Raw genomic sequence first — 25,540 nt, 5'->3', positions numbered from 1 at the left:
CTAAAGATGCCAGTAGACAGGACAATTTTTCCCCTTTGTACACCTCTGCCTTCATCTGCTCTCATTTTGCTAAAGCTATACTCACACTGCTTGCTGGGGCTGGACAAGATCCATGCCAGAAGCTGGGAACTCAATCCAGGTCTCCCAGATGGGTGGCAGGCAGTCAAGTATTTGAGCCATCACCTGCTGCCTCCTGAGCTATGCATTAGGAGGAAGCTGGAATTGGGAGTGGAGCTAAGACTCAAATCTGGTCACTCTGATATGGAATGTACTTGTCCCAAGAAGTACCCCAACCACTTCACCAAATTTGACACAGAAAACCTATATAGTGTACCTATTTTGCTAATTATTTCTCTCTTTCCACTAGAATATAAGTTGGCAGACTTTGTCTATAGTAAATATTTTAGGCTTTGCAGGGCTTATGTTTTCTATTACAACTACTATAGTTGTAAAAGAAGCTACATGAAATAGGTAAGTATGTATGTAACTGTAGCTGTGTTTCAGTAAAATTTTATTTATGAACAGGTTACTGGCAGTATTTGGCAAATGAGATATAGGTTGTCAACCCCGGTGCCAAACTCCACAATAGGAATTTCTGTCTACCTTGTCACACTGTTATACTTCCAATTCTTAAAATCAGGCTTGGCACAAAGTAGAAACTAAAATATTTATTGAAGAATCAATGTCATAGAGAAATAGCCATTAAGGTGAGAGGAAACAGACTGACGAGAAGAAAACAATTGCATGAAAATGTCTGAACAGCCCTGAGAACTAAAATATTCTGAAAATTAGTGATTTTGATAAAAGTATAAGATATGCATAAAGTATATATCACATTTTAGTTCTTTTCCAAGTATCAATCTTAAGATTTCTTACTGCTTATAAAGTATAATCATTTTGTGAATACATAACTAAAATAAAAAAAAAACAAAACAAATTTTTAAGAGTGGGTCAGACGATCATGTGGTTACAGCCACTGTAAATGTTCTCTAAAGCTGAAGGATTCAGAGCTCCCTAAACTAAGAGTTTGTTCCCATGCACACTACTCAAAATAATCTCAAGAGTTTTCCAAAAAAGCTTCAAAAATCTCCACTTAAACTTAAGGAATTAGAAAACATTGAGTCTTAAAAAGCCACCATATACACTAGAAGTCAATGAAACAAATTTCTCTTAAATAAAAAAAAGTTTCAAAGACATACATGAAAAATACTGTATTTACAAACTTCTAATCTATGCTATACTAGGACACTTATGAGGCATACCTTGAGCACAGCACCATTTCTTCTTTGTGGCAGACGAATTCAGGAAATAAATTAGCACAGTTCATCCTATCACCCAAAACTCCTTTTCATTACAAGCTCCTAGGTGTTCTGATAATCAAATAACATTAGGGTTCTTACCACTATTTACAGTCTCCTGATCAATCATGCCTCCTTCTGCAAAGCCATCCAAGTCATCCACTTTAACTTTTTCCCATGGGATATATGTAACTCCTAGATCCACATCCCAGAATTGTTTGTATTCCGTTTTTACACCTTTGTTTAAAGCCCAGGCAATCTATTGGAAATGGGAAGAGGAAAAAAATGCTCATATGTACGCTGCAAAAACAAGATAAAAAGTTCAAAATTATATTTAAACAATATAAGTACACATTCAGTTAATTTCAGAAAACAGCTTGATGGGCAACAGTGGAAGACAAACAGTGGTCAAAAATTTTGGCATATATTTCATTTATGTTTTTAACACAAAATCTGCATTAGATAATGTTTACAAGGTGGCATTTATTTCTACTTTTTATTTAACTAAAATGACACACGCTAAGACAACCCATAAAAAATTCAACTTACATTAGCAATAATTGAGATAGCTACGAGTGGTAAATTTCAACAAAATCTTGTGCAAGGGGACTTCAAACTTTGTGGAAAATATTTAAAAGACAAGGAGTGGGCTTTAGGAGCAGCAGATAGGATGCTACTTGGGATGCCTGCATCGCTCATCACAGTGCCTGGCTTCTGGCTGCTGCTCTGCTTCTGATCACCTTCTGCTGTTCACACCAGGAGGCAGCAGGTGACAGCTCTGAGCTGGGTTTCTACCACCCACATGGGAGAACCTGCATTGAGTTTCTGGCTGTTGGTGTTAGCCATCCATGCCCTGACTGTTGCAGGCATTTGGGCAGTGAACCTACAGTTGGGAGATCTTTCAGGTAAAAATAATCTGAATGAATTTTTTTTTTTTTTGACAGGCAGAGTGGATAGTGAGAGAGAGACAGACAGAGAGAAAGGTCTTCCTTTTTGCCGTTGGTTCACCCTTCAATGGCCGCTGCGGCCGGCGCATCTCGCTGATCCGAAGCCAGGAGCCAGGTGCTTCTCCTGGTCTCCCATGCGGGTGCAGGGCCCAAGGACTTGGGCCATCCTCCACTGCCTTCCCGGGCCATAGTAGAGAGCTGGCCTGGAAGAGGGGCAACCGGGATAGAATCCGGCGCCCTCACCGGGACTAGAACCCGGTGTGCCGGTGCCGCAAGGCGGAGGATTAGCCCAGTGAGCCGCAGCGCTGGCCAACAGAAATACTTAATACATTCTCGGTTCAAAGAATAAGAAGAATATAACAAGAAACACTGAGGCTGGCATTGTGGCCAGAAGCATCAGCATCTCATATGGGCACCAGTTTGTGTTCCAGCTGCTCCTTTTCTGAGCCAACCTCTCTGTTAATGGCTTGGGAAAGCAGCACAGGATGGCCCAAGTGCTTGGGCCCCTGCACCCACATGGGAGACCTGGAAGAAGCTCCAGATTCTGCATTGGCACAGTTCTGGCAGTTGCAGCCATTTGGGGAGTGGGGAGTGGGGAGTGGGGGGTGGGGGGTGGGGGGTGAACCAGCAGATGGAAGACCTGTCTGTAATTCTGCCTTTCAAAGGAAAAAGGGAAAGGGGGATGGGGGAGGGAAGGGAAGGGAACAATGAAAAAGGAAAGAAAAGCATGCAAGCACTACAGCACTGCAGCACAGCAGGTTGGACTGCCGCCTGTGATGCCGGCATCCCACATACGCGCCAGTTTTGAGTCTCAGCTGCTCCACTTCCAATCCAGCTTTCTGCTAAGGTACCTGGGGAAGGCAGAACATGGCCAAAGTGCTTGGGCACCTGCCACCCTGTGGGAGGCTCAAGTTAGATTTCCAGGATCCTGGCTTCAGCCTGGCCAGCCCCAGTTGATGTAATCATATGGGGGGAATGAATCAACTGATGACAGATGCGCCCCCCTATCCATCTCTGTTTCAAAGAAATGAATCTTAGGGGAAAAAGAAAAAGTCCCTCACAAGCATAAAAAACAATGTTTTAAAAAAGGCAGAAATTACAATAAGCAGAGTGCAATTAGGAAGTGCTGAGAGGTAAAAGGGAACCAAAGACAAATGTGTGAAAATGAAAAAGTTCAGCTCATAAAATGGTGCCTTGCTTAACTCAGAGAGAACTGTGGAAGTATGATTTCAAGAACTATTTGACTAAAGTGTTGTTTACTGGACTTACTTTACCTATATCTAATCCTGTAACATAACAATCTGAAGTAATAAGTTCCTGAACATATTGACTTATCACATTAACAAGAAGATGACTGTACGAGTCTGATTATTCAATACCGGAAGAGCATATGATCCTTACCTATAAAAACTTACCTTAACATAATAGACATCAAAAATGCTGACTACCCACTCACTTGACCATCCACAAAAACCTCACCTTAATGACCTTGGATCCAATTTTATATGACCCCGAACTAAGTTTCTGAAGAGCTCTAAATGCATCTTGTCGATGAACCATGCAGACATAAGCACATCCCCTGGGAGGAATCATCTAGTAAAAAACACATATGTACAATTACTCACTCTTAAAAATCCTAAAATTCAACAACTACTGAAGATATTATTTTATACATAAAATCTTGTCTACCACATGCCATAGTTTTTTGAATACAAAACAAAGAACTATTAAAATTTTACATACAGAATACCTACCAGATAAAAGGGAAACAGTATTGTATGGCCAAAACATTCGAAAACAATTTATTTCTAGTGCTATCCTATCCCAATTTTTCCAAATGCCAGACTGATCAATGTGTGGAGGGTGTCTGTTTTGACAAAGTTAAGACTCCAAGCTACTGTCTAATACCAACTTCTTAGAAGTTGACCTAAAGCCTGACGTGATTCTTCATCTCCAACTCCTCACTTACACATTAAAAATCTTCTGTTCATACTCACCTGGGACTGCTAACTGTCACATCTAACAGACTTTTCTCAGGCTTCAAATCTATCCAAATTAAGTGAATGAGTTATGAATCCTCAAACAACTTTTCTTATTTTAGATTTTACCACCAGCCATTCGGTTCATGCCAGTTTAAAAAAAAAATCACTTCGCGCCTATTATTTGTAAATACTAAGACCTGAAAAAGTATGATAGGGGAGGGAGCTAAGTCAGACATGCTCAAGAGAGAGAAAAAACAAGAAAGACTATGAATAACGATAATCTGGGGCCAGTGTCAATGCACAAGAGGTTGGGCTGCCACCTACAATACTGACTACCCATTCTGGAACACAGGTTAGAGTCCCAACCGCTTGGCTTCCAGTAAAGCTAACTGCTAACATGCCTGGGAAAATGGAAGATGGCCCAAGTGCTAGGGCCTCTGCCACTCACATGGGAGACCCAAGCTCCTGTCTCCTGTAGTCATTTGAGAAATGAACCAGTAGATAATCTACTTCTCTTCTGCCTCCTCTGTAGCTCTGCCTTTCAAATAAATAAAACTGTTCTAAAACATAAATATAATCAACAGAATCCAAATTGTTATTTGAATAAAAGGTTTCTTCAAAGTGATGATTCCTGGCTATGGATCTGAATCACTTGTACAGCTGTGATTGCTTTACGAAAATGTAACGATACTGAGCATGAACAGCCCTATATTTCTAAATGCCCAAACAGTTCTAATACGTGGCCATGGCTGAGACCCATGGTTTAAAGGTATGGGGAAAGTCAGAAGAAATCAGAGAAGAATTTATAGGGGTAAAATAATGAGGCACTCTGAAGGACGGCTAGGTTTTGACAAGTAAAATTTTAAAGGGAAAGAATAAGAGAAGCCTACATGATAAAAAAAAAAAATGTGAAATATACAACCAATCACCTATTTTCTATCTGTGACTAAAGCAAATCACGTTAGTTTCTTCATGGAAAACAACAATATGTGAATTACTTAATTGGCTTCTTGTGAGGCTGCAATGAGATCACATATATTTGGGAGTAAAACACAAAACTCAATTAAATGAAGAGTGCTGTTGATACAAAAAAGTAAAGTTTGGCCATATAAAGGAACACTGGACCAAACAGGAAAACTAGGACAATTTTTTGACACATTATACAAATGTCTAAAAACATAAAAGCATAACAATAGCTAATGAAATTCAGCTGCCTACAGAATTAAGACTCCTCAAAAAAATAAATGCCTACAGAAAACTTCACTGCTTACCTTAATTCACTAGTAATTTACATAATAGTGGGAGGAGAGACAGGAAAGCAAATTATTTTTAAATATAAAGATAATTTAAATTGCTAAATAAGGAAATCTTGTCCCAAGGGAAAGGCAACAAACCTCAGGAAAAAGAAATACTCAAGGAGACTGAGAAGGGCAAAAGCAATGAAAGAATCAAGTAAAGGGTGAAAGAGCTATGCTCAGGTTGCTAGTGATTCTGTGGCAACACTATTTTTCTTGCAAAACATTTGCTTTGTTTGCTCTGAGAGGGAGACAGTGAATGAGAAGATGCAGCAAGTGAAAAAGAGAGGAAAGAAAAACCTGAGAGACAAAAAAGGGGGATTCTATTTCCAGCTGTATCTGTGTGACTCAGTTCCCTGAATTACCACCCCCACCCAAAGAGATTAAACTAGTTTGCACACGGGACTCCCACTAACTCAAATTGAGAAAAATTAAGAAGATAGCACCAGAATAAACACTGAGACAATCAAAGTAGTACAACTGTTATAAAGACGCACATTATTAAAGTCGGATGCTAACTAAGAATCAAAATAATTCATTGAGGAAAATCCTCCAAATTTTTTGCTACCTTAAATCACTGTTTTAAGAACTTCTACTTACATTAATGGATTCAATCTGTCCAAATTCTTCAAATAGATTGGTTAAATCTTGCTGTGTTGCTTTCTTGTCCACCTGGCCAACCCAGAGAGTAGTACTACATACTGTCAAGACAGAGGAGAAAAATGAACTAAATCACATTGACCCAGTTCTTTCAAGGAGCAAAGGAAAAAACACTAATAATGGTGACAGGTCAAATTTCAAATAGTGTATCTTGGGGCCAGCGCAGTTGCATAGTGGGTAAAGCTGCTGCCTGCAGTGCCGGCATCCCATATGGGCACCAGTTCAGGTCCCAGCTGCTCCACTTCCAATCCAGCCCTCTGCTATGACCTGGGAAAGCAGTGGAAGATGGCCCAAGTCCCTGGGCCCCTGCACCCATGTGGGAGACCCAGAAGAAGCTCATGGCTGGGGATCAGCACAGCTCCAGCTGTTGCGGCCATTTGGGGACTGAACCAGCAGAGGGAAGAACTCTCTGTCTCTCTCTCTCTCCCCTTCTCTGTTTAACTCTAACTTTCAAATAAATAAATAAATCTTTAAAAATAAAAGAATAGTGTATTTAAAATACTAGATAATGGATGGTTATAACATACGTTAAAAATCAACTAAAATCCCGCATGTATAATAAGTCAATATCATGGCACATCACCTGTCAAAAGCTTGAGCAACCTGTGGGTACAAGGGTCCTACTCAAGAGATGATGTGTGGTGGTACAGGATATAACACAGTAGGATCTAAGAATATTAAAAATTACTTAGTTGATTCCAATGAGCAAAAAAGTTCCATAATCATTTCTCACTGCAGTCTTATCTGTATACCTAAATGCCTTTCTATGCTAGAATAATTAAGTGGATGATTCTCTAATCAACAGATAACTCTGAAAACAGTTTTCTTATCCTTAAGAAACTATTTTGCACCGACACAGAAAGAGGGAAGGGCTGAATTAGAGCCCTTTACATTATTATCATGGAAGACTTAGACATTTAACTGTTGAAACCTCTTCCCTTTAATAAAAAAAATAAACAAATGGTAAACACTGACACCTTGCATACCTCTAGCTGTGCTGTTACATTTCAAGAATATTATTATTTTAAAAATATTTATAGACGAGGCCAGGGCTGTGGCATAGTAGGCCAACCCTCTGCCTGCAGCGCCAGAATCCCATATGTGCACCTGTTCATATCCTGGCTGCTCCTCTTCTAATCCAACTCTCTGCTAAAGGTTTCAGAAGCAGAGGAAGATGGCCCAAGTGGTTGGGCCCTTGTACCCACAGTAGAGACCTGGAAAAAGCTCCTGGCTTTGGATTGGCCCAGCTCTAGCATTTTCAGCCATTTAGTGAGTGAGACGGTGAACAGAAGAACTTTCTCTCTCCCTACCTCTCCAAGAAATAAATTAAAAAATAAATTTATAGATGACACATCTGCAGTCTTAATATACTGTAATTGGTTTTGTTAGTGTCATTTGAAAGAATAAGTTTGCAGCTTTTTAGCTTCCTTTATATGATAGGGCAGATCTAAAAATGTAAGACATGATCATTGACAAGACCACTACCAAATGCCCTGGATTTTTCTATGCTAGCTGACCAGAACTCAAGAATCTTCCAGATCTATGATATCCTTCAGGAACTGCTTAGCTAACACAGACCCTGGTAGTTGTTCTTGCCTTTTAATTGTTCTTTGTCCAGTGTGTCCTCATCCTAGGCATATAAAATTAATATTCAAGCAAAGCCTGAAGGTGTTCTGTGTTAAGTTTTTTTTAACTGCTGAACTAAGAAAAATGACACAATTTTAGTTAAACTCAGAATGAAGTAAACTTATTCCCTTAACAACTGTGGAAAGCTATAGTTGGTCAGCAGAACAGCTTCTCTTCTGGAGGCTCTAGGAGAGATATTATTTCCCAACCTTTATGAGCTTCTATAAACTGTCTCAATTCCATGACTCAAAGCCCAATCTACTACCTTCAAAGCCACGGGCATAGCATTTCTCAATCTCTCCCCCCCCCCCTCCCCCCCTTTCATTATCAAATTCCCTCTTGTCTCTGACCTTTTTGCTTCCTTCTTATAAGTACTCTTCTTGATTAAAATGGGCCCCTTTGGATAATACAGGCTAATCTCTCTGGCTCAACATAGTCTAGCTGCCTTAATCTCATCAAACTCCCCACTAAAAATTTTTCCCATAAACAACTCTTTTATTTCCAGAAAACAATAATGATCCTCCCCATCCTGTGGGGACACTTGATTCTTGTTACAGTGTCTGGTGATCTCCTGCACTAAATACAAAAACCTTTCTTTTAAAATCTATGCTGAGGGGTTGGTGCTGTTGCAGAGTGGGTAAAGCTGCCACCTGCAGTGCCTGCATCCCAAATGGACACTGGTTCGAGTCCCGGCTGCTTCACTTCCAATCCAGCTCCCTGCTAATGCGCCTGAGAAAGCAGTGGAAGATGGTCCAAGTCCTTGAGCTACTGCACCCACATGGGAGACCTTGAAGCAGCTCGTTGCTTCAGATGTGCACAGCCCTGGCCACTGCAGCCATTGGGGAGTGAACCAGTGAATGGAAGATTTCTCTCTCTCTCTCTGCCTTTCAAATAACTAAGTCTTTTTAAAAAAAATCTATGCTGAAGAAGATAGAGCAACATACCATACATTTTAAAAATGTGTTCAGAGAACAGAGACCACAGGAAACCCAATGATATTTCTGAGTAAGGAGGGTTGTGAGGTAATCAATGGAAGAAATATTTTTCACTGTTTACTTACTTGCTTTCCGATTTTCTTTTTCACTGTTTGTTTTACCCATGAAAGTTAAACAATAATGGATAACAAATCCTGTGACCAGTAACTACATAAATAAAGCCGCAACAACATGACAACTTAGGAGAGGAATTAAATGAAAGAATGCCTCCGTGAAAGCCCTATTTAAGTGCTGGTATACAAATCAATGGCTATGAATGTCCTAATGGGCATCGTGCAGGAAGTCATAGTACACTTTGTAGTCAGATCTTCAATATCATTTCCTCATCAGCCTCCACTAAAATGCTTGAATTTAGTTCCCTAAGGTGCAAACAGAAACTTCCAGAGCTAGAAGTATCAATAATATCAAACGTACTAGTTCTCACAACTAGTTAAGATGTGAGCAGAGTCACAGCCTACTCAAATTGCCAAAACTCAGTAAGAACAGCTACTGTACTGATTGTAGGCCTTTCTTATATACTCCACAAGGAGAAACCACGCCAATTATTTATCTATCTCCCTGGCAGCAGGAATTTAGAGACCTTTAGAAATGAGGTAAGAACGACATTTTGCTGTGCTTTATGTAGCTTTATGTAGCTCCCTGCCCATCTGAACTATGTTAGTTCACCTTAGAAGATATAACCCATAGGCAAAATTGTCAGCAATGATAACATATTTTACTATACTTAACTTTCCTACTAAATGAACCTTCCTCTAGTCTACTCCTAAGTCAAACCTCATCATTACCAAATTTGTTTTATGTATACATAACAGATGAACAGAGGGGAAAAGGTTTGTAGAATAGGACTTTCTCCTCTTGAAGCAACCTGTAAACCTATAATTTGCTTTAAAAATTAATGCAAAGTATATGCTCCTTATAATAATTACTCTTAGAAGTATTGTAGGCATGGAAAGCTAAGACACTCTGGAAAAAGAAAAAAAAAGAAGACCTAAATAAAAGATCTCTGTGAGTGAGATTCCAGTGGAAAGAACGGGGCCATCAAAGAAGGAGGTATCTTTCTCTGAAGGGAGGAGAGAACTTCCACTTTGACTATGACCCTATCGGAATAAGATCAAAGTCGGCGAACCCTAAAGGCTTCCATAGCCTTGGCAACTCATGACTAGAGCCTAGGGAGATTACTGACGCCATAAACAAGAGTGTCAAATTGTTAAGTCAACAACAGGAGTCACTGTGTACTTACATCTCATGTGGGATCTGTCCTTAATGTGTTGTCTAATGTGAAGTGATGTTATAACTAGTACTAAAACAGTATTTTTACACTTTGTGTGGGTGCAAACTGATAAAATCTTTACTTAGTATATACTGAATCGATCTTCTGTATATAAAGATTATTGGAAATGGAAAAAAAAACCTGGTGTTAAATTTGAAATTGCATACAAATTAATTATTTTTTAAAAAATATTATGTAGGAGCTCTGTCTTTAATGTGCTGTACACTGTTATTTAATGCTATAACTAGTACTCAAACAGTATTTTTTCACTTTGAGTGCTATGTGGGGGCAAACTGTTGAAATCTTTACCTAATATATACTAAACTGATCTTCTGTATATAAAGAGAATTGAAAATGAATCTTGATGTGAATGGAAGGGGAGAGGGAGTGGGAAAGGGGAGGGTTGCGGGTGGGAGGAAAGTTATGGGGGGGGGGAAGCCATTGTAATCCATAAGCTGTACTTTGGAAATTTATATTCATTAAATAAAAATTAAAAAGAAAAAAAAAATAATTACTCTTAGAGACCCAGTGGTTGGTCCTAAGTAGGACACTATGGAAAGAAGTCGACATATCTATGCTACAGATACTAGCCTGGTCAGCTATACATATCACTAATTAAGTCACACTTATTAACCTGCATTAAACTTAAAAAAAACAAAAACAAAAAAACCCTCCCGATGAGTTAGTATTTGAGTACAATCTGCTGTTGTTTGCCTCTTCCCTATTATGTTACGAAATCAAGGACAAATTTACTAATCACTTGTGAAACCCCTTAGTCTGAAACAGAATTTCCTGAAAAACTCTGTACTAGATAATTATGAAACTGATTAAAACCAGGGTTTTGTAAAAGCACGTGACTCACCACTTAGTGTTTTAGATCTAATTGGAGGTAATCCCTTTTTCTGCCGTTCTTTCTCTCTCTCTCTGGCTCGCCTTTCACTGGAGTATGAGCGTGATGACTTTCTCTTTCTTTCTCTTGATCGTGAACGCGAGCGCTTTCTGTGTTTACGCTTACGAGAACCAGATCGTGACCTGGACCTTCGTTTTCTCGGTGATCTGCAAAAAAAGTTGATTTTACTTCTAATAATGTTACTATCATTTCAAATGTCTTATTTTTTAAGTGAAGAAAAAAAAAATAGTTGCCTTGTATCTAGTTCATTATTAAAATATTTTATAGTATGATCAAGTACCACACACACATTTTCCCCAAATCCTTGTACTGCATAGTCCAATTAATCACAAATGTCATAAACAGGAGGAAAGGAAAATGTGATTCTAGAAAGGGCTTTATGAAGTTTCTCTAATGTCATCCAACTTATTTTTTAAATAGTAAATAAGAATAGGAATGAAAGACCATGCAGGTGACAAAGATACCACATTCCTGAAATTAGGATTTGAATGTTTCCAACAGAATATTAGGCCACTATATAATTCTGTTTAGTTTCAACTTCTAAAATTTTCTAGTGTTTGATTTTATAATAGAGGATAATACTAAAACACTGTTTTTCCCCGTCAATCATGCCACTGAACTCTCTTCAGAATACTTAGTAAGGAGGGATTGCTAAGACAAGTTAAGTTTTCAGTACTAATATTTTAATTGCTTCAGGGAGATAATTTATTGGCATGAGTGGGTTTACAGAGAGGTCTGAACCTACAGGATCTCATATGCAAAAAGTAAATGCAAAAAAATAAATAAATACAATGGGGCTGGCGCTGTGGCATAGCTGATAAAGCCCCGCCAACAGCACCAGCATCCCATATGGGTGCCACTTCAAGTCCCAGCTGCTCCACTTCTGATCCAGCTCCCTACAAATGCACCTGAGAAAACAGTGGAAGATGGCCCAAGTCCTTTGGCCCCTGCACCCACTGTGGGAACCCGGATGAGCCTCCTGGCTCCTGGCTTCAGCCTGGTCCAACCCTTACTGTTACTGCCATTTGGGGAGTGAACCAGCAGATAGAAGATGTCTGGGTCTATGTCTGTGTCTCTGTCTCGCTCCCTCACTTCCTCCCTCTGCTTCTCTATAACTCTTACTCTCATAGAAATAAATAAATCTTAAAAAAAATATATATATATATATATATAGTGTTAAAATGTTTAAGACTGATGACTTCAGCTGGCGCCGCGGCTCACCGGGTTCCAGCCCCGGTCAGAGCGCCGGATTCTGTCCCGGTTGCCCCTCTTCCAGTCCAGCTCTCTGCTGTGGCCTGGGAGGGTAGTGAAGGATGGCCCAAGTCCTTGGGCCCTGCACCCGCATGGGAGACCGGGAGGAGCTCCTGGCTTCAGATTGGCGCAGTGCGCTGGCCGTTAACGGCCATTTAGGGGGGTGAACCAACAGAAGGAAGACCTTTCTCTCTGTCTGTCTCTCACTGTCTAACTGTCAAAAAAAAAAAAATAATAATAATGATGATGACTTCAAGCAACAGCCACAAAGGAAGCCATTTATAGAATGTGTACTATGAGAATTTAGTAATTTATTTCACGCTTATAGAAAAATAATTATAGTTTAGTTTTGTGGTCATTCTTGATTCACCGTGAGATAAAACAAAATATAAGAAATACAGTTTACTTATTTCACTTTTTTGACAGGCAGAGTGGACAGTGAGAGAGAGAGAAAGGTCCTCCTTTACCGTTGGTTCACCCCCCCGCCCCCCAATGGCTGCCGCAGCTGGCACACCATGCTGATCTGAAGCCAGGAGCCAGGTGCTTCTCCTGGTCTCCCATGCGGGTGCAGGGCCCAAGCACTTGGGCCATCCTCCACTGCACTCCCGGGCCACAGCAGAGAGCTGGACTGGAAGAGGAGCAACTGGGACAGAATCCAGCGCCCCGACCAGGACTAGAACCCAGTGTGCTGGTGCCGCAAGGCGGAGGATTAGTCTATTGAGCCGCGGTGCTGGCCAGAAATACAGTTTAACTGTTGCTCAGAGGCAATAATATCCTAAACTGAACATCATCATAAAGCTATCAACTAAAATAAAATATAGTCTAAAATCCCAGTCTCATGATATGGCTGTTACTCTTAGGTTAAGTTTTTATTCATAGGTAAATTATTTAATTGAGTAGCTACAGATAAATCCAATTAAAAACAGAACTGAATTACTTTTTGCTGAGATTTAAGATGTCATTTCAAGAAATCTTGATGTAAAGAAACAAAGCTAACATTGTAAAAGCTTGGACAAACCTATCATTAAATGTAAGTGTAGGGGGCTGGCATTGTGGCATAGCATGTAAAGCCACCACCTGTGATGCTGGCATCCCATACCATATATGCAGCAGTTCAAGTCCCGGTTGTTCCACTTCTGATCCAGCTCCCTGCTAGTGACCTCTGTCTCAGAAAAGCAGTGAGGGATGACCCAAGTGTTTGGGCCCCGATACCTTAGCAGGACACCTAGAAGAAGATCCTGGCTTCGGTCTGGCCCAGTGCTGGCCGTTGCAGCCATTTGGGAGTAAACCAGCAGATGGAAGCTCCTTCTCTGTTTCTCCCTCTCTCTTGCAAAATAAATCAATCAATCTAAAATATATATATATAAATAAATTTAGAACCTTGAACGAGATCGTGAATGAGTTCTTGATCTTGAGCGAACAGCCACTTTCTTAGCTTCTTGTTCAAAAATCTCTTCTTCCACTCCATCCTGCCCTTCATCTATGTCCATATCCTTGAAAGTCAAAGGAATGGAAAAACAACAGCCTGGTTACTTTAGCTATATTTTGACTATATGCCTTAAAAATACTCATGCTAGCAACAAAATGCCTAATAGGTAAAAAGTTAGGGGTGGAGTTCAAGTATGAAAATACTTTCTATAGATGCTTATGGTCCAGAAAAGCATTTGCTTTCCTCTTTTTTCTTCCTTACCTGTTGCTGAATATCTATGGAATCATCCAAATTTGCTTCAGGTTCAAGAAAATGCTGTTGACTGCTCCCTTGTGATGGTGATGCTGAATGCTCTGACCCAAATGTTCCTTCTTGACTATCCTGAGGAGTTGCCTATGGAACAGGTTCAAAAACAAAAACATTGGGAGATTTTTATTTCAAATAAAAACTTAAATCACAACAAACATCACAAATGTTTAAGTTGTTTCATTCAGTTTACTGGCTTTACAAAGTACTAAATTTAAATCACCTTAGTATATATGATTTTTCTACAATAAGAGCTTTAAGTATAGCTTATTTTAATTTCAAACTATCCTTTCAAGAAGGTAAATTACCCTTGTTATAAAAGTAATTAAGAGCAAAAAAGAACAGTTCCAAGTCCTGTAATTTATGAGGAATCAGGTTTTACAAGAGTAAGTAACATGTTTGAGGTTTAGAAATAAAGAATTAGAACAGTTAGGAGGCTTCTGTACCACAATACTGACAGAAAGAAAATAATCATCCTCTTACAGAACAAATCCAATGTGTTTTAAGCATAGCCTTGGCTTAACTCTTTAAAAACTGTACAACTTAATGCTGCTTGGTATGCTCATAGCCCATACTAGAGGGCCTAGTTTGGGTCCTGGCTCTGATTCCAACTAATGCAAACTCTGGAAGGTAGCAAGTGATGGTTCAAGTACTTGAGTCACTGCCACCACATGGGAGACCTAGATTGAGACCCATGCTCTTGGCTTTTACCTAGTCTAGCCCTAACTGTTGTAAGCATTTGAAGAGTAAACTAGAGGATGGAAGATCTATGTCTCACTCTCTGCTTTTCAATACATGAAAAATAAATTTTTTAAAAAACCTAAAGGTAAATAACAGAATTTAGCAACATAGCATGATGATTTTCAACTTTATTCTAAATCTTAATTCAGTGTTCATATATTTTTATATCACTTATTTCCACTTCAATATTCAACTTAAGCCCACTTGATTTTCATCCTTAATTAACTATTTAATGGTATACCCATAGTGTAATCACTTGGAACCAATTTTAGTTTCTCATTTTTGAGCTGTTTCATGTATTAGTAATGATTATTATTTCTGTTCACTTCTAGAAATCTTGTGAAGAACATAAAGAAAATTTACCTTAAACAAATCAACTAAAGCATATTGTGTAATTCTGAAATTAGCTTTAAGATCTTTGGAGACCCTTTAGTAAATCGAGGATATATTATAGGAAACTAGAGATCTTAATCCCATCCCTACTCCCATACTACCTCCTACTCCCTCTTCCATTCCATTTTTCATTAAGATTCATTTTTAATTTACTTTATATACAGAAGTCCAACTCTATACTAAGCAGAGATTTCTACTGTTTGCACTCCCACAGATACACAAAGTATGAAGTACTGTCTGAAGACAGGTTTTACCGTTACCTCATAGCACACCTCATTAAGGATAGAAGTCCAACATGGGGAGTAAGTGCACAGTGACTCCTGCTGTTGATTTAATGATTAACACTCTTATTTTTGATGTCAGTGACCACCTGAGACTCTTGACATGAGCTGTCAAGGCTATGGAAGTCTTTTAAGTTGACAAACTCCGTTGGTATTTAAACAGGGCCGTATGCAAAGTGGAAGTTCTCTCCTCCCTTCAGAGAAAAGTACATCCTTCTTTGATAACCCCTTTCCACTGGGGTCCCACTCAGAGATCCTTCATGTAGGTTATTTTTTTGCCACAGTGTCTTGGCTTTCCATGCCTGAAATGCTCTCCTGGGCTTTTCAGCCAGATCCAAATGCCTTAAGGGTTGATTCTGAGGTCAGAGGAAAGCTATTCCATTTCAAGAAAAAGACAGGAGACACTCTCTTTGCAAGCCTGTTTTTAGCCTTTAACATAGGTAAATATTCAGATTTTTCAGTCTCCTGTCCAAAATGGCAAAGCGAAAACTGACATAGGAATATATTTCACAATTTGATAAAGCTGAATACGAATGCAAACAGCAGCATTCTATACTTCTGATGGTGAAATTAAACATATAAGCAAAATAATTTTCAGACTGTAAGTTTTTAGATGACCATACCTTAAATGATTTCTCAACCCAATATAATGAGTGAAAAATTTATCTCTAGGGAAAAAAAGTATGGTATTTTCGTCCAATTCACCATGTAACAGAAAAATTTAATCTTGTGATAGTTTATGACAAGAATCTAGAATGCCCCATTTCACTGGAAGATTGTGACATTTTAATGTAAATGAGACAAAAAGGTTTGCTAGATTTAAACTGCATTAAATTCCTAACATAGTTCAAGCTCCCTTTAGTTTAAGTTTTATAAATTTTTATGATGACTTAAAAAGATTAAAAAAAAGTGTCCACTGGACACAAGTGGCAAATATCATTTTTTTCCAGAATAAATCCTGAGCATACATCTCAAATCTGTTCAATGATCCCTTCATGCAAAACATTAACAGATATACTGGAAAACGAAAGATAAAAATAGCAGCTGGAAGAAATTTTTTTCAGTATGTGAACAACATGTGTCACATTTTGATCATTTTCCTCTATTCACTGTCTACAGAAATTATAGGAAAGATTCTGCCAGAGGTTTCACTGAAATCCACAAATTCTTTGTCAACTTGATTTACAAGTCTAATAACTCTGAAGACTTCAGTAATCCAAACCTCAAGTTACTTAGTTTAGAGACAACAACTCACTTACTATCAATTCAGGGCTTAAAACTATCACCCCTTAAAGAGTTCAGTCAAGTTCAATGTACTCTTTCCACTATATTCTCCTGTATAAAAACTTTCTGAAGCAAAATAAATGACATTTTTGACACCCCAATGATTTTCAAAAGGCTGCATCTTCTTTAATCTGTTTTACTTTACTTAAAATTCCCCTTTATTAGTCTATCAATTTCATGAAATTGTGAATAAGGCAATTCAAAAAATGTCATACTTACAACTGGACCAATCTGTTGTTTGGACAAATTCTCCCATCAACACTACCGCCTGTCTCTTTAACAGCTCTTGATTTTGTATTATCCTATCACTGACAATCTGTTTCTTTGATCTGAGTTACAACTTGTGTTTTTCCTTAAACAACATCCAAATGGTCTCCACTGTGTTCTGTCATCAACTTTCTGAATTCTTAGGCAGATACATTTGCTTGACATGAAATACTGTCCCTACTAGGACCAATTCCAACACATTATTTCTTCACAAAAACATGCAGTTTCATTCTCTTAACTCTGAACTTGAGTTTCAACCCATCAAATATCAGTAATACCCACTTCATGTTTGTTGTTGGCATTAAAAGGTAAAGTTCAGCCCCTCCGGTGCCTCAAGGCTACTGTCCTTTCCACCTAACGTTAACTGTTCCCTCTCCCACAGTCCTTCCCTTCCTTGTTCCTATTCTACTACAGAAATCCAGGATTCTGCTGAGTGTTCACACAGATGTATGCGTCCGTTAGAGAGATTCTGGCTTCAAGTAATCTCTCTCTATTTTCAGTTTTGTATGTGGCACTTGCCCAACAAACGCACTGTTCATACTTTATACAATTCAAACTGAGGTTACACTCTAATTATAATTAGTCTGAAATTCTTAGCTATACAAAAAATAAGGGTGTGTCTTAAGACTGATGATACACTTACTTTTATTTATTTGAAAGGCACACAGACGGATAGACTGCCCATCAACTGGTTCACTCCTCCAAACGCCCAGACTGGCCAGGACTGGGCAAGGATGAAATCAGGAGTGGAGAACTCAATGTGGGTCTCCAATAATATGGGTGGCAGGGACCCTGCTGCCTCCCAGGATGTCTGTTAGTAAGAAGCTGGGATTGCGAGAAGCACCCAGACTCAAACGTAAGCACTCCAGTATGGGAGGCAGGCATCTCAAGTGGCAGTTTAAACACTGCTTCAAACATCCACCCCAGCTCATGAGGATTCAATGTAATCATGCCTATTGCATTCCTAATAAAGTTCCTACCACATGGTCATAACAATTACTACCCTGCCTAACAAGGAACAGATCAGAGGCGAAAACACATGAAGTTCTAAGTGTAATTCTGAAATTTACCTGTCTTCTGTTCTCCATTTCTAGTATATGGAAACTAAGTTGTACAATATATATTCATAAGCTGTCAGAACCACATTATGATTACAGAAAAAATTACAAAAGTTGTGAGAAGAAAACTCTCAGAGTAATTAATATGAAGGAATCTCAAAAATTATGTGTAAAAGTGGAAGTAAAAACTAAGTTTATTTGTAAGCCAAAACACCCTGAAATCTATGCATTGGCTTTTTATATGATGAAGTGATTAAAGACCTCTCTCTTAAAAAAATATCATCATACTTTAGAAAAGAAACAAAGCAGTGAAGGTTAAATGAACAGGAGGGGAAAAAAAAAAAACAAATGGAAAAAAGAAAAGACCCAGAAAAATGGCAATGTATAGAAAGCACACGGTAGTAACGCTGAAGACCACAAGATGGGGTATAAACCTTTTGAGGCTGCTGTTGCTCCAGGAGCTGCTGTCTAAGATGTTCAAGGTTTTGCTGTTGAAGCTGTTCTGCTATCTGATGAAAGATGGAATTGTTCACAGATTCTGAAACATGGGAACTACAAGGAAAAAACAGGTGGAAATATATTTTAATTCTATTATGAAAATATTTCAATGTGTGCTTTCAAAATACTAAAACCAAAAAGGATTATTTCGGAATATTAATACATTAAAAAAGAAATATATCCAATATATTCTTCAACAGTGTTGCAATAGATGGATAACATGTTAGAGATTCTCTGCTGAAGATCTGATATTACTGTCTCATGCTATTAAATACATATTAGTGTTTTCATTAGAGTATCTTAAATTTAAAAGTACTTAAAAAGTTTTCACTTTAACCCCTTCTCTGACTACAAACAGTGGCAAAAATGGTTTAACAATCAGTACACACAAAATCTACAATACAATTGACCAGAGATTTTATAAAATTAATATGCCTCCTTTAGAAAAGTATAAATAGTTATTAGATATGTTAACACAAATAGATAATGTTTAGATAAGAGGAAATAACAATTTAACTATACTCTGGAAAATCCACACCTGGAATAAACCTGGAATTCTGGGTACCACAAGGTAAGACATGAACAAAAAAAGAGGGCATCCCCAAAGGGGCTAGCAGGATGGTGACAAGTCTTGAAACAGTTGAAAAAAGTGTACTTCATCTGTTGCGAATAAACCTAAGGGGAAAAACGATACCTATCTTCAAATACTGAAAGGCTGTGTCTCAAGAGATAATGGAGTAAATTTGTTTCCTTGCTTTGGAAAGCAAAACTCAAATCATTGTGTAGAAAATAAAGGAAACCAGATTCAGTTCAACAAAGAACATACAATAATAACGACTTAATTTCTCACCACAGATGTTATTAAACCATATCCTGTGTGGACAGTTAAAGATTTTTTTTGACAGTGATGTACGACAATGATCTACACAATCTCTAATGCTCTTCCAACTGCAGTTTACCAAAGGAAATATCCGTCTTGTACATATTCCATCATTATATACAGTTTGCATATATTCCCCTAACATATAAAACTGATGCCCTCTGTTTGAATTAAGAATCCCAGAAGTTTTCATCATCTATCCTCCTCCTTCCATTCTCCCAACTTCCACCCAATTCTCCACCATTCTCTTTCCCATTGATCCTTTCAAGCACTCTCCCAGAACCTGAAACTCTGCAGAACTGTTTAGGGAAAAAAAAAAAAAATTAATTAAAAAAAAAAAAAAATAAAAAAAAAAATCCCTAATTTGAATAAAAACACATTTCTTGAAAACAAACAAAATCCCAATAACCTCAATCCTAATTTCTGATTAGTGTGATACACTCTCATAATCAGGTACACTTCTTAAAGTGGTGGCACTAGAAGTAAGTTTCTTTCCTAGTACTGCAAATATTCTTACAACTGAGTTAAATAACTTAAAGATTAAAAAGATAGAGAATATCATGGGGCTGGTGCTGTGGCATAGCAGATAAAACAACTACCTGCAGTGCCGGCATCCCATACGGGTGCCAGTTTGAAACCCGGCTGCTCCACTTCCAATCTGGCTCTCTGCTATGGTCTGGGAAAGCAGCAGAAGACGGTCCAAGTCCTTGGACCCCTTTACCCACATGGGAGACCCAGAAGAAGCTCCTGGCTCCGGATCGGTGCAGCCGTTGCAGCCAGCTGGGGAGTAAACCAGAGGATAGAAGACCCCTCTCTGTCTGCCTCTCCTCTCTCTGTGTAACTCTTTCAAATAAATAAATAAATCTTTAAAATTACCAATATTTACTAATTATCCTACAGTGAACTTTGAAAAATCTTAGCTATCTGCAAAGTTCTGAGAAAGAGCTCAGATACACAGGGAGGTAAGATGACAACTACCCTACCACTTTCTTGTAATTTGGGAGTTCAAGAGCTTGAAATAATATCCCTAACTTATTTAAAGGACTCTTAGTACATACTTCAGACTGCAGCATCCCACCGAGTATTCACAAAAATAACAAAAGAAAAACTACAGTTATACAGAAAAAATTCTTACAGCTGAGGAGTTGGAATTTCCTTTTTGGGTTCTTCACTATGCTCAGAATCTTCTCCAAAATCAAACCTATCCATCAACTTCTAAGGACAGGGGGAAGGGAGAAAGAGACAAATTAAAAAATACTACATTTAAATATGTTACAAATGCTATTCATCAATGATGTCCTATTAATGTCTATCAACATGTAAATGTTTTACATAATTTATATTATACTAGAATTTTGAATGGATCTTTACTTTTCCTTAAAGCATTCTGACATACCCAGTCGTCCTCCCTTATCCATGATTTCAGTTTCTACAGTTTCAGTTATCCTGTGTTCAACTGGGCTCTAGAAATCGACAACTTGTAGAAGTTTTCCTTTAACTTGTCACATACTGACAACTTTAATTTTAGAAGATTAAAATTATAGAATATATGTGTGGAACATTACAACTGATTTAACTGTAGCACCCATAATGAGAAAGTTTAGAAAATAATCACATACTTCAATGAAGAATACATTTGTCAAAAGAAAGTATTTTGAATGTTTCAAGAGGAATATTTGAAATTAATTTCTTTCACATGTTTAAACCTTTTGAAAAATTTATGTCTTGAATAGTACAGTGGATGCTAAAAGTCTACAATAAAGTGTAATTCCTAGAATTGGCATTCACAACATTTAATACTTCATATGAAAGAATGTTTTAGCTTGTACCTTGTTAAAAGAGACGCCCTGCTCTAGGGGAGTAAGTGTGTTGGCTGCGGCTGCTGCGGCAGTGAGCTGTGCTGTAAGAGCCTGCAGCTGCACAACAAGACCAGCATCCAGCGCCTGCAGAATGGAAGGCTGAGGCTTCTGCTGCTGTATCTGTAAAGTCTGGATTAACTGCTGAAGCTGGAGGGAAAAGAGAATCCTTATTATAAAACAGGTATTAGGTTCTATTCATAAACGTGTCCATCTAAAACTCTGACAATAAAACTAATCATTCTACATACAGAGATCAAGAATAAAATACACACTAACACAAAACAACAGTTTTGTGTGTGTGTGACATATATATTAAGGACAACAAAGTTCTGAATAGGTCAGTCTTGTTTCTGGAAAGCTGCAGTACTTTAAGCAACATGATGTAGACATAGCATGACAATCAGAAAGAGAACTAAGCTATCATAAACACATTTTTCACTAAGCTTCTCATTTCTTCAATTAATTGCTTAAACTCCATAAAAGGACAAACATTGACAAAAGCAGCAGGTTTTGCTAGATTCACATTTACTATCTAAGAACACATTTCCTGAAAGCAAGAGAACAAAGAAATTTTCTCCTTGGAGCAGAGTTTGAGAGTAAGCAAATGAGCTGAAAGCAGTCTGTTCCCACAACTCACCCATCTCTATTCAAAAACAGTAAGATCTTCAAGAGTCCATAAATAGGAAAACATTACATACACTCTAGAAATAATTGATAATCAAGTTCTATACTTGAGTTACATCGTAAAATTGTTCCCTTAGAATAGAAAAATTAAAATAGCAAAACTATGGTACCTAAGATATCTTCTCTCTCTTAAGTTCTACTTTAGAGTACACCATGCAAGGAAACAGTAAAAAATAATAATAATTTCAGGCCTACTTAAACAAATTAGTCATTTTAATCATCAAAAAATAAACATCTTTCATAAAACTACTAATGTGATACCAAGAAAATAAGAAGCTGCTGTGCTCAGGAAGCCTCAGAACAACTAAGACCAGCAACTAACTGCGAGAGGACACAAATCCTGGAAACCTGACAGAGGGAGGGCCGGGCGGGAGGAGGGAACAAAGCAAAGATCACAGTTCTCCTTTACCTACTTTAACTGCTCCTTTTGACATCTCCATTATCCCCAGCCAGTCAAGGTCAAAATCACTACAGTATTCAACTTTCCCTCCACTCTAATTTTACGTTCTAGTTCTGTCTTACCAACTCTACTACTTCTTCCAGAAGGAAACAGAAATTGCTGGCAAATTCCTTCTCTTGGCAAAAAACATTTGTTAACTTTTAGCTTTTAAAATGAAAACTTGGCTGAGTGGTTAAGATGTCAGATAGGATGTCTGCATCCCACTTTGGTGTGCCTGGGTTCAACTGCTGGCTCTTGCTCCTGATTCCAGCTTCTTACTAAAGCAAACCCTGGGAGACAGCTGTAAAAGCTCAAGAAGCTATGTTCCTGCTCCCCTCATCTCCCGCCTCCTTTTGCAAGTATCTGGGAGGTGTACCAGCAGCTAGAAGCTGTCACTCAAATTCTTAAAATTTTTGATTTTTTTTTGACAGGCAGAGTTAGACAGTGAGTGAGACAGAGATGAAGGTCTTCCTTTTTCCATTGGTTCACCCCCCAAGTGGCCACTACGGCCGGTGCGTTGCGGCTGGCGTGCTGCGCCGATTCAAAGCCAGGAGCCAGGTGCTTCTTCCTGGTCTTCCATGCGGGTGCAGGGCCCAAGGACCTGGGCCATCCTCCACTGCACTCCAGGGCCACAGTAGAGAGCTGGACTAGAAGAGGAGCAAACAGGACAGAATCCAGCGCCCTGACAGGGACTAGAACCCGGGGTGCTGGCGCCACAGGCGGAGGATTAGCCTAGTGAGCCGCAGCTCCAGCCAAAATTTTAAATAAAATGAAAATACTTGCTTTACAGATTCCTAAGATACTCTATCAAGACATAGAATAATTTATAATTTCATCTAATATCAAGTTTCCCATTTGTCTTTAAAACTATACATTGAATTGATCTATTTTTAGACGTCTAAAATGACCCCACACGTTTCTGAAGTTAATCTTTTTAGAGAATACACAACCTATTTCTCACATGGTCACTACCTGCCTTCCAATATCACTGTTACCAAAAGAAAGATCCCGTTTCCAGACTCCTCTCCTCTCTAATCCACTTAAAGCACTAAAAAAAAAGAGCTCTGGCAGCACTCCACTGCTTAGCAAACAAAACCTTTATTTCACAGTTCACCATTTAACGCTTTTGAAACCTAGGCTGCACTAAGGTCTGTCATTTCAGCTTGTTGGCCCATCTATTCCTCCAGACAGCTCAATTTTAAACTATCTCTGGTATATCCAATGCTGTTATTCTGCTGTGCATCATTCGTTACACAAAAATATACTAAACACCTATCATAATTTAGACACACAGCAGTGAACAAAATAGACAAAAACTGTCTTAGCCTACAGCATGCATTCCAGTGGGAAGAGGGAAAGAGAAAAAACAAAATAAGTACTTTTATAAAGGATAGGAGATACTGAGAATAAAGGAAGGAAGACAGGTGAGAGACAGAAGGTATACAGAGGATGAAAGACAGCATTTAAAGTTTTATTCAGTGGTCACTGAAGGTGACAAACAGAGCATGAAGAAACCATATGAACACATAGAGAGAGGATTTCAGTATAGGAAACATTAAGTGCAAAGATTTCAGGCAGGATTAAGCAGTCTATGTAAGGAACCTATAACACTGAGCCTAGTAATGGGATTCCGTATGTCCATTGGTTAAAGAAGAAAAACTTCAATTCACCTCCTGGGGAAAATTTTAAATCAAAACCTAATAAAAACACCATCATCCAGGAAGAGTATATACTATGCTCCTGATAAGAATGTATCTTGGGTGGGCACTGTGGTATACACAGTGGGTTAAGCTGTTGCTTGGGATGCCCGTGTGGTATATCAGAGTGCCTGGAATGGAGTCTGCCTCTACTTCCTCTCATAATCATTGGTTACAAGTAATATGACGAAAGAAAGGAAGAGAAAGGAAGGAAGAGAAAGAAAGGAAGAGAAAGGAAGGAAGGAAGGAAGGAAGGAAGGAAGGAAGGAAGGAAGGAGGGAAGGAGGGAGGGAGGGAGGGAGGGAGGGAGGGAGGGAGGGAGGGAAGGAAGGAAGGAAGGAAGGGAAAGAGAGAGAGAGAGAAAGGGAGAAAGGGAGGAAGGGAGGAAAGGAGGAAGGAAGAAAAAAGCAAACATTAAGAGAAATTAAACTGGCACTGACTACAACTATCATATTTATTCAAAGGTATCCATAGGAATTTAAGAATCGTGGGGGCAGGTGTTGTGGAGTAACAGATAAAGCCATTGCCTGCAATGCCAGCATCCCAAATGAAAGCTGGTTTGTGCCCCAGTTCCTCTACTTCTGATCCACTTCCGTGCTAATTGCCTGGGAAAGCAGCAGAAGATGGCCCAAGCGCTTGTACCCCTGCTACCCTATGTGGGAGACCTGGAAGAAGCTGGCTTCTGGTTCCTGGCTTTGGCCTGGCCCAACCCTGGTAGATCTCGGGGGTGAACATCTAGGAGGCGAACCAGTGGATAGAAAAACTCTCTCTCTTAAAAAAAAAAAAAAATCTTTAAAAGAGAAATATAAGAAATGTAGAAACTTACATTTTAAAAGCTAGGAAGTTGAACTAACAGACACAAAACAGTTAATAAAAATATGTATTAAGTACAACAGCCCTCTTTTTTATTTTCTTAAACACACATTCACTGACTGATTTTCAAGTCAGAGTTACAGAAAGAAAGATCTTCCACCGGCTGGTTCACTCCCCAGATGGCTTCAACAACCAGGGTCAGACCAAAGTTAGGTGACAGGGGTCTAAAAACTTGGGCCATTTGCTGCCTTTCCCAGGCCATCAGCAGAGAGCTAGACTGGAAGTGCAGAAGTTGGGACTTAAAACAGCACCCATATGAGATGCCAGCATCAAAGTGATGGCCTCAACTGTTACACCACAACACCAGCCTTGAGAGCCTTCCTTCTGTTCTGACAACATGCACACTGCTTCCCACACGCAATTCTCTCCACTTCCTTTTCTGCCATCACTAGTTCCATTTCAAGCCACAATTAAAATGCCACTTCCTCAAGGACATTTTCTCTTGGCTATCCTCTCTAATTCTGATTCTTTTCCCCAAATGTTTTTACTCTATACATTTATGCTTTTTAAAGTTATACTTCAATATCCAAAACAATTCTCTATTGCCTGTCTCCCTTAAGCCAGGAGGAGCTATTCTCCAGCACAGGAGCCCATCCCGTGCTGGTACTCAGTAGCAA

The 25,540-nt window shown here is 38.8% G+C and overlaps 1 protein-coding gene across 6 annotated transcripts in view; it reads right to left on the bottom strand.

The window, feature by feature from the left end:
• Positions 1–25,540, bottom strand: part of SCAF8 (SR-related CTD associated factor 8) — a 229,752-nt gene that overhangs the window by 149,165 nt on the left and 55,047 nt on the right. For all 6 annotated transcript variants that reach the window (XR_009865532.1, XR_009865531.1, XM_062186966.1 and 3 more), the window contains 9 exons: positions 21,201–21,377; positions 20,507–20,586; positions 18,428–18,545; positions 13,925–14,056; positions 13,615–13,727; positions 10,936–11,129; positions 6,123–6,223; positions 3,725–3,838; positions 1,401–1,557 (listed from right to left, as the gene is read on the bottom strand). Coding sequence is in view for 4 of the 6 variants with exons in the window: in XM_062186966.1 (XP_062042950.1) it covers positions 1,401–1,557; positions 3,725–3,838; positions 6,123–6,223; positions 10,936–11,129; positions 13,615–13,727; positions 13,925–14,056; positions 18,428–18,545; positions 20,507–20,586; positions 21,201–21,377 (1,186 nt within the window). In the remaining 2 variants the exon portion in view is untranslated. The remainder of the gene's footprint in view (positions 1–1,400; positions 1,558–3,724; positions 3,839–6,122; positions 6,224–10,935; positions 11,130–13,614; positions 13,728–13,924; positions 14,057–18,427; positions 18,546–20,506; positions 20,587–21,200; positions 21,378–25,540) is intronic.

This window comes from Lepus europaeus, chromosome 3 (assembly GCF_033115175.1).
Source record: "Lepus europaeus isolate LE1 chromosome 3, mLepTim1.pri, whole genome shotgun sequence".
Lineage (NCBI taxonomy): Eukaryota > Metazoa > Chordata > Mammalia > Lagomorpha > Leporidae > Lepus > Lepus europaeus.
The sequence above is the reverse complement of the archived record's forward strand: the minus strand, read 5'-3'. Positions and strand labels throughout refer to the sequence as shown.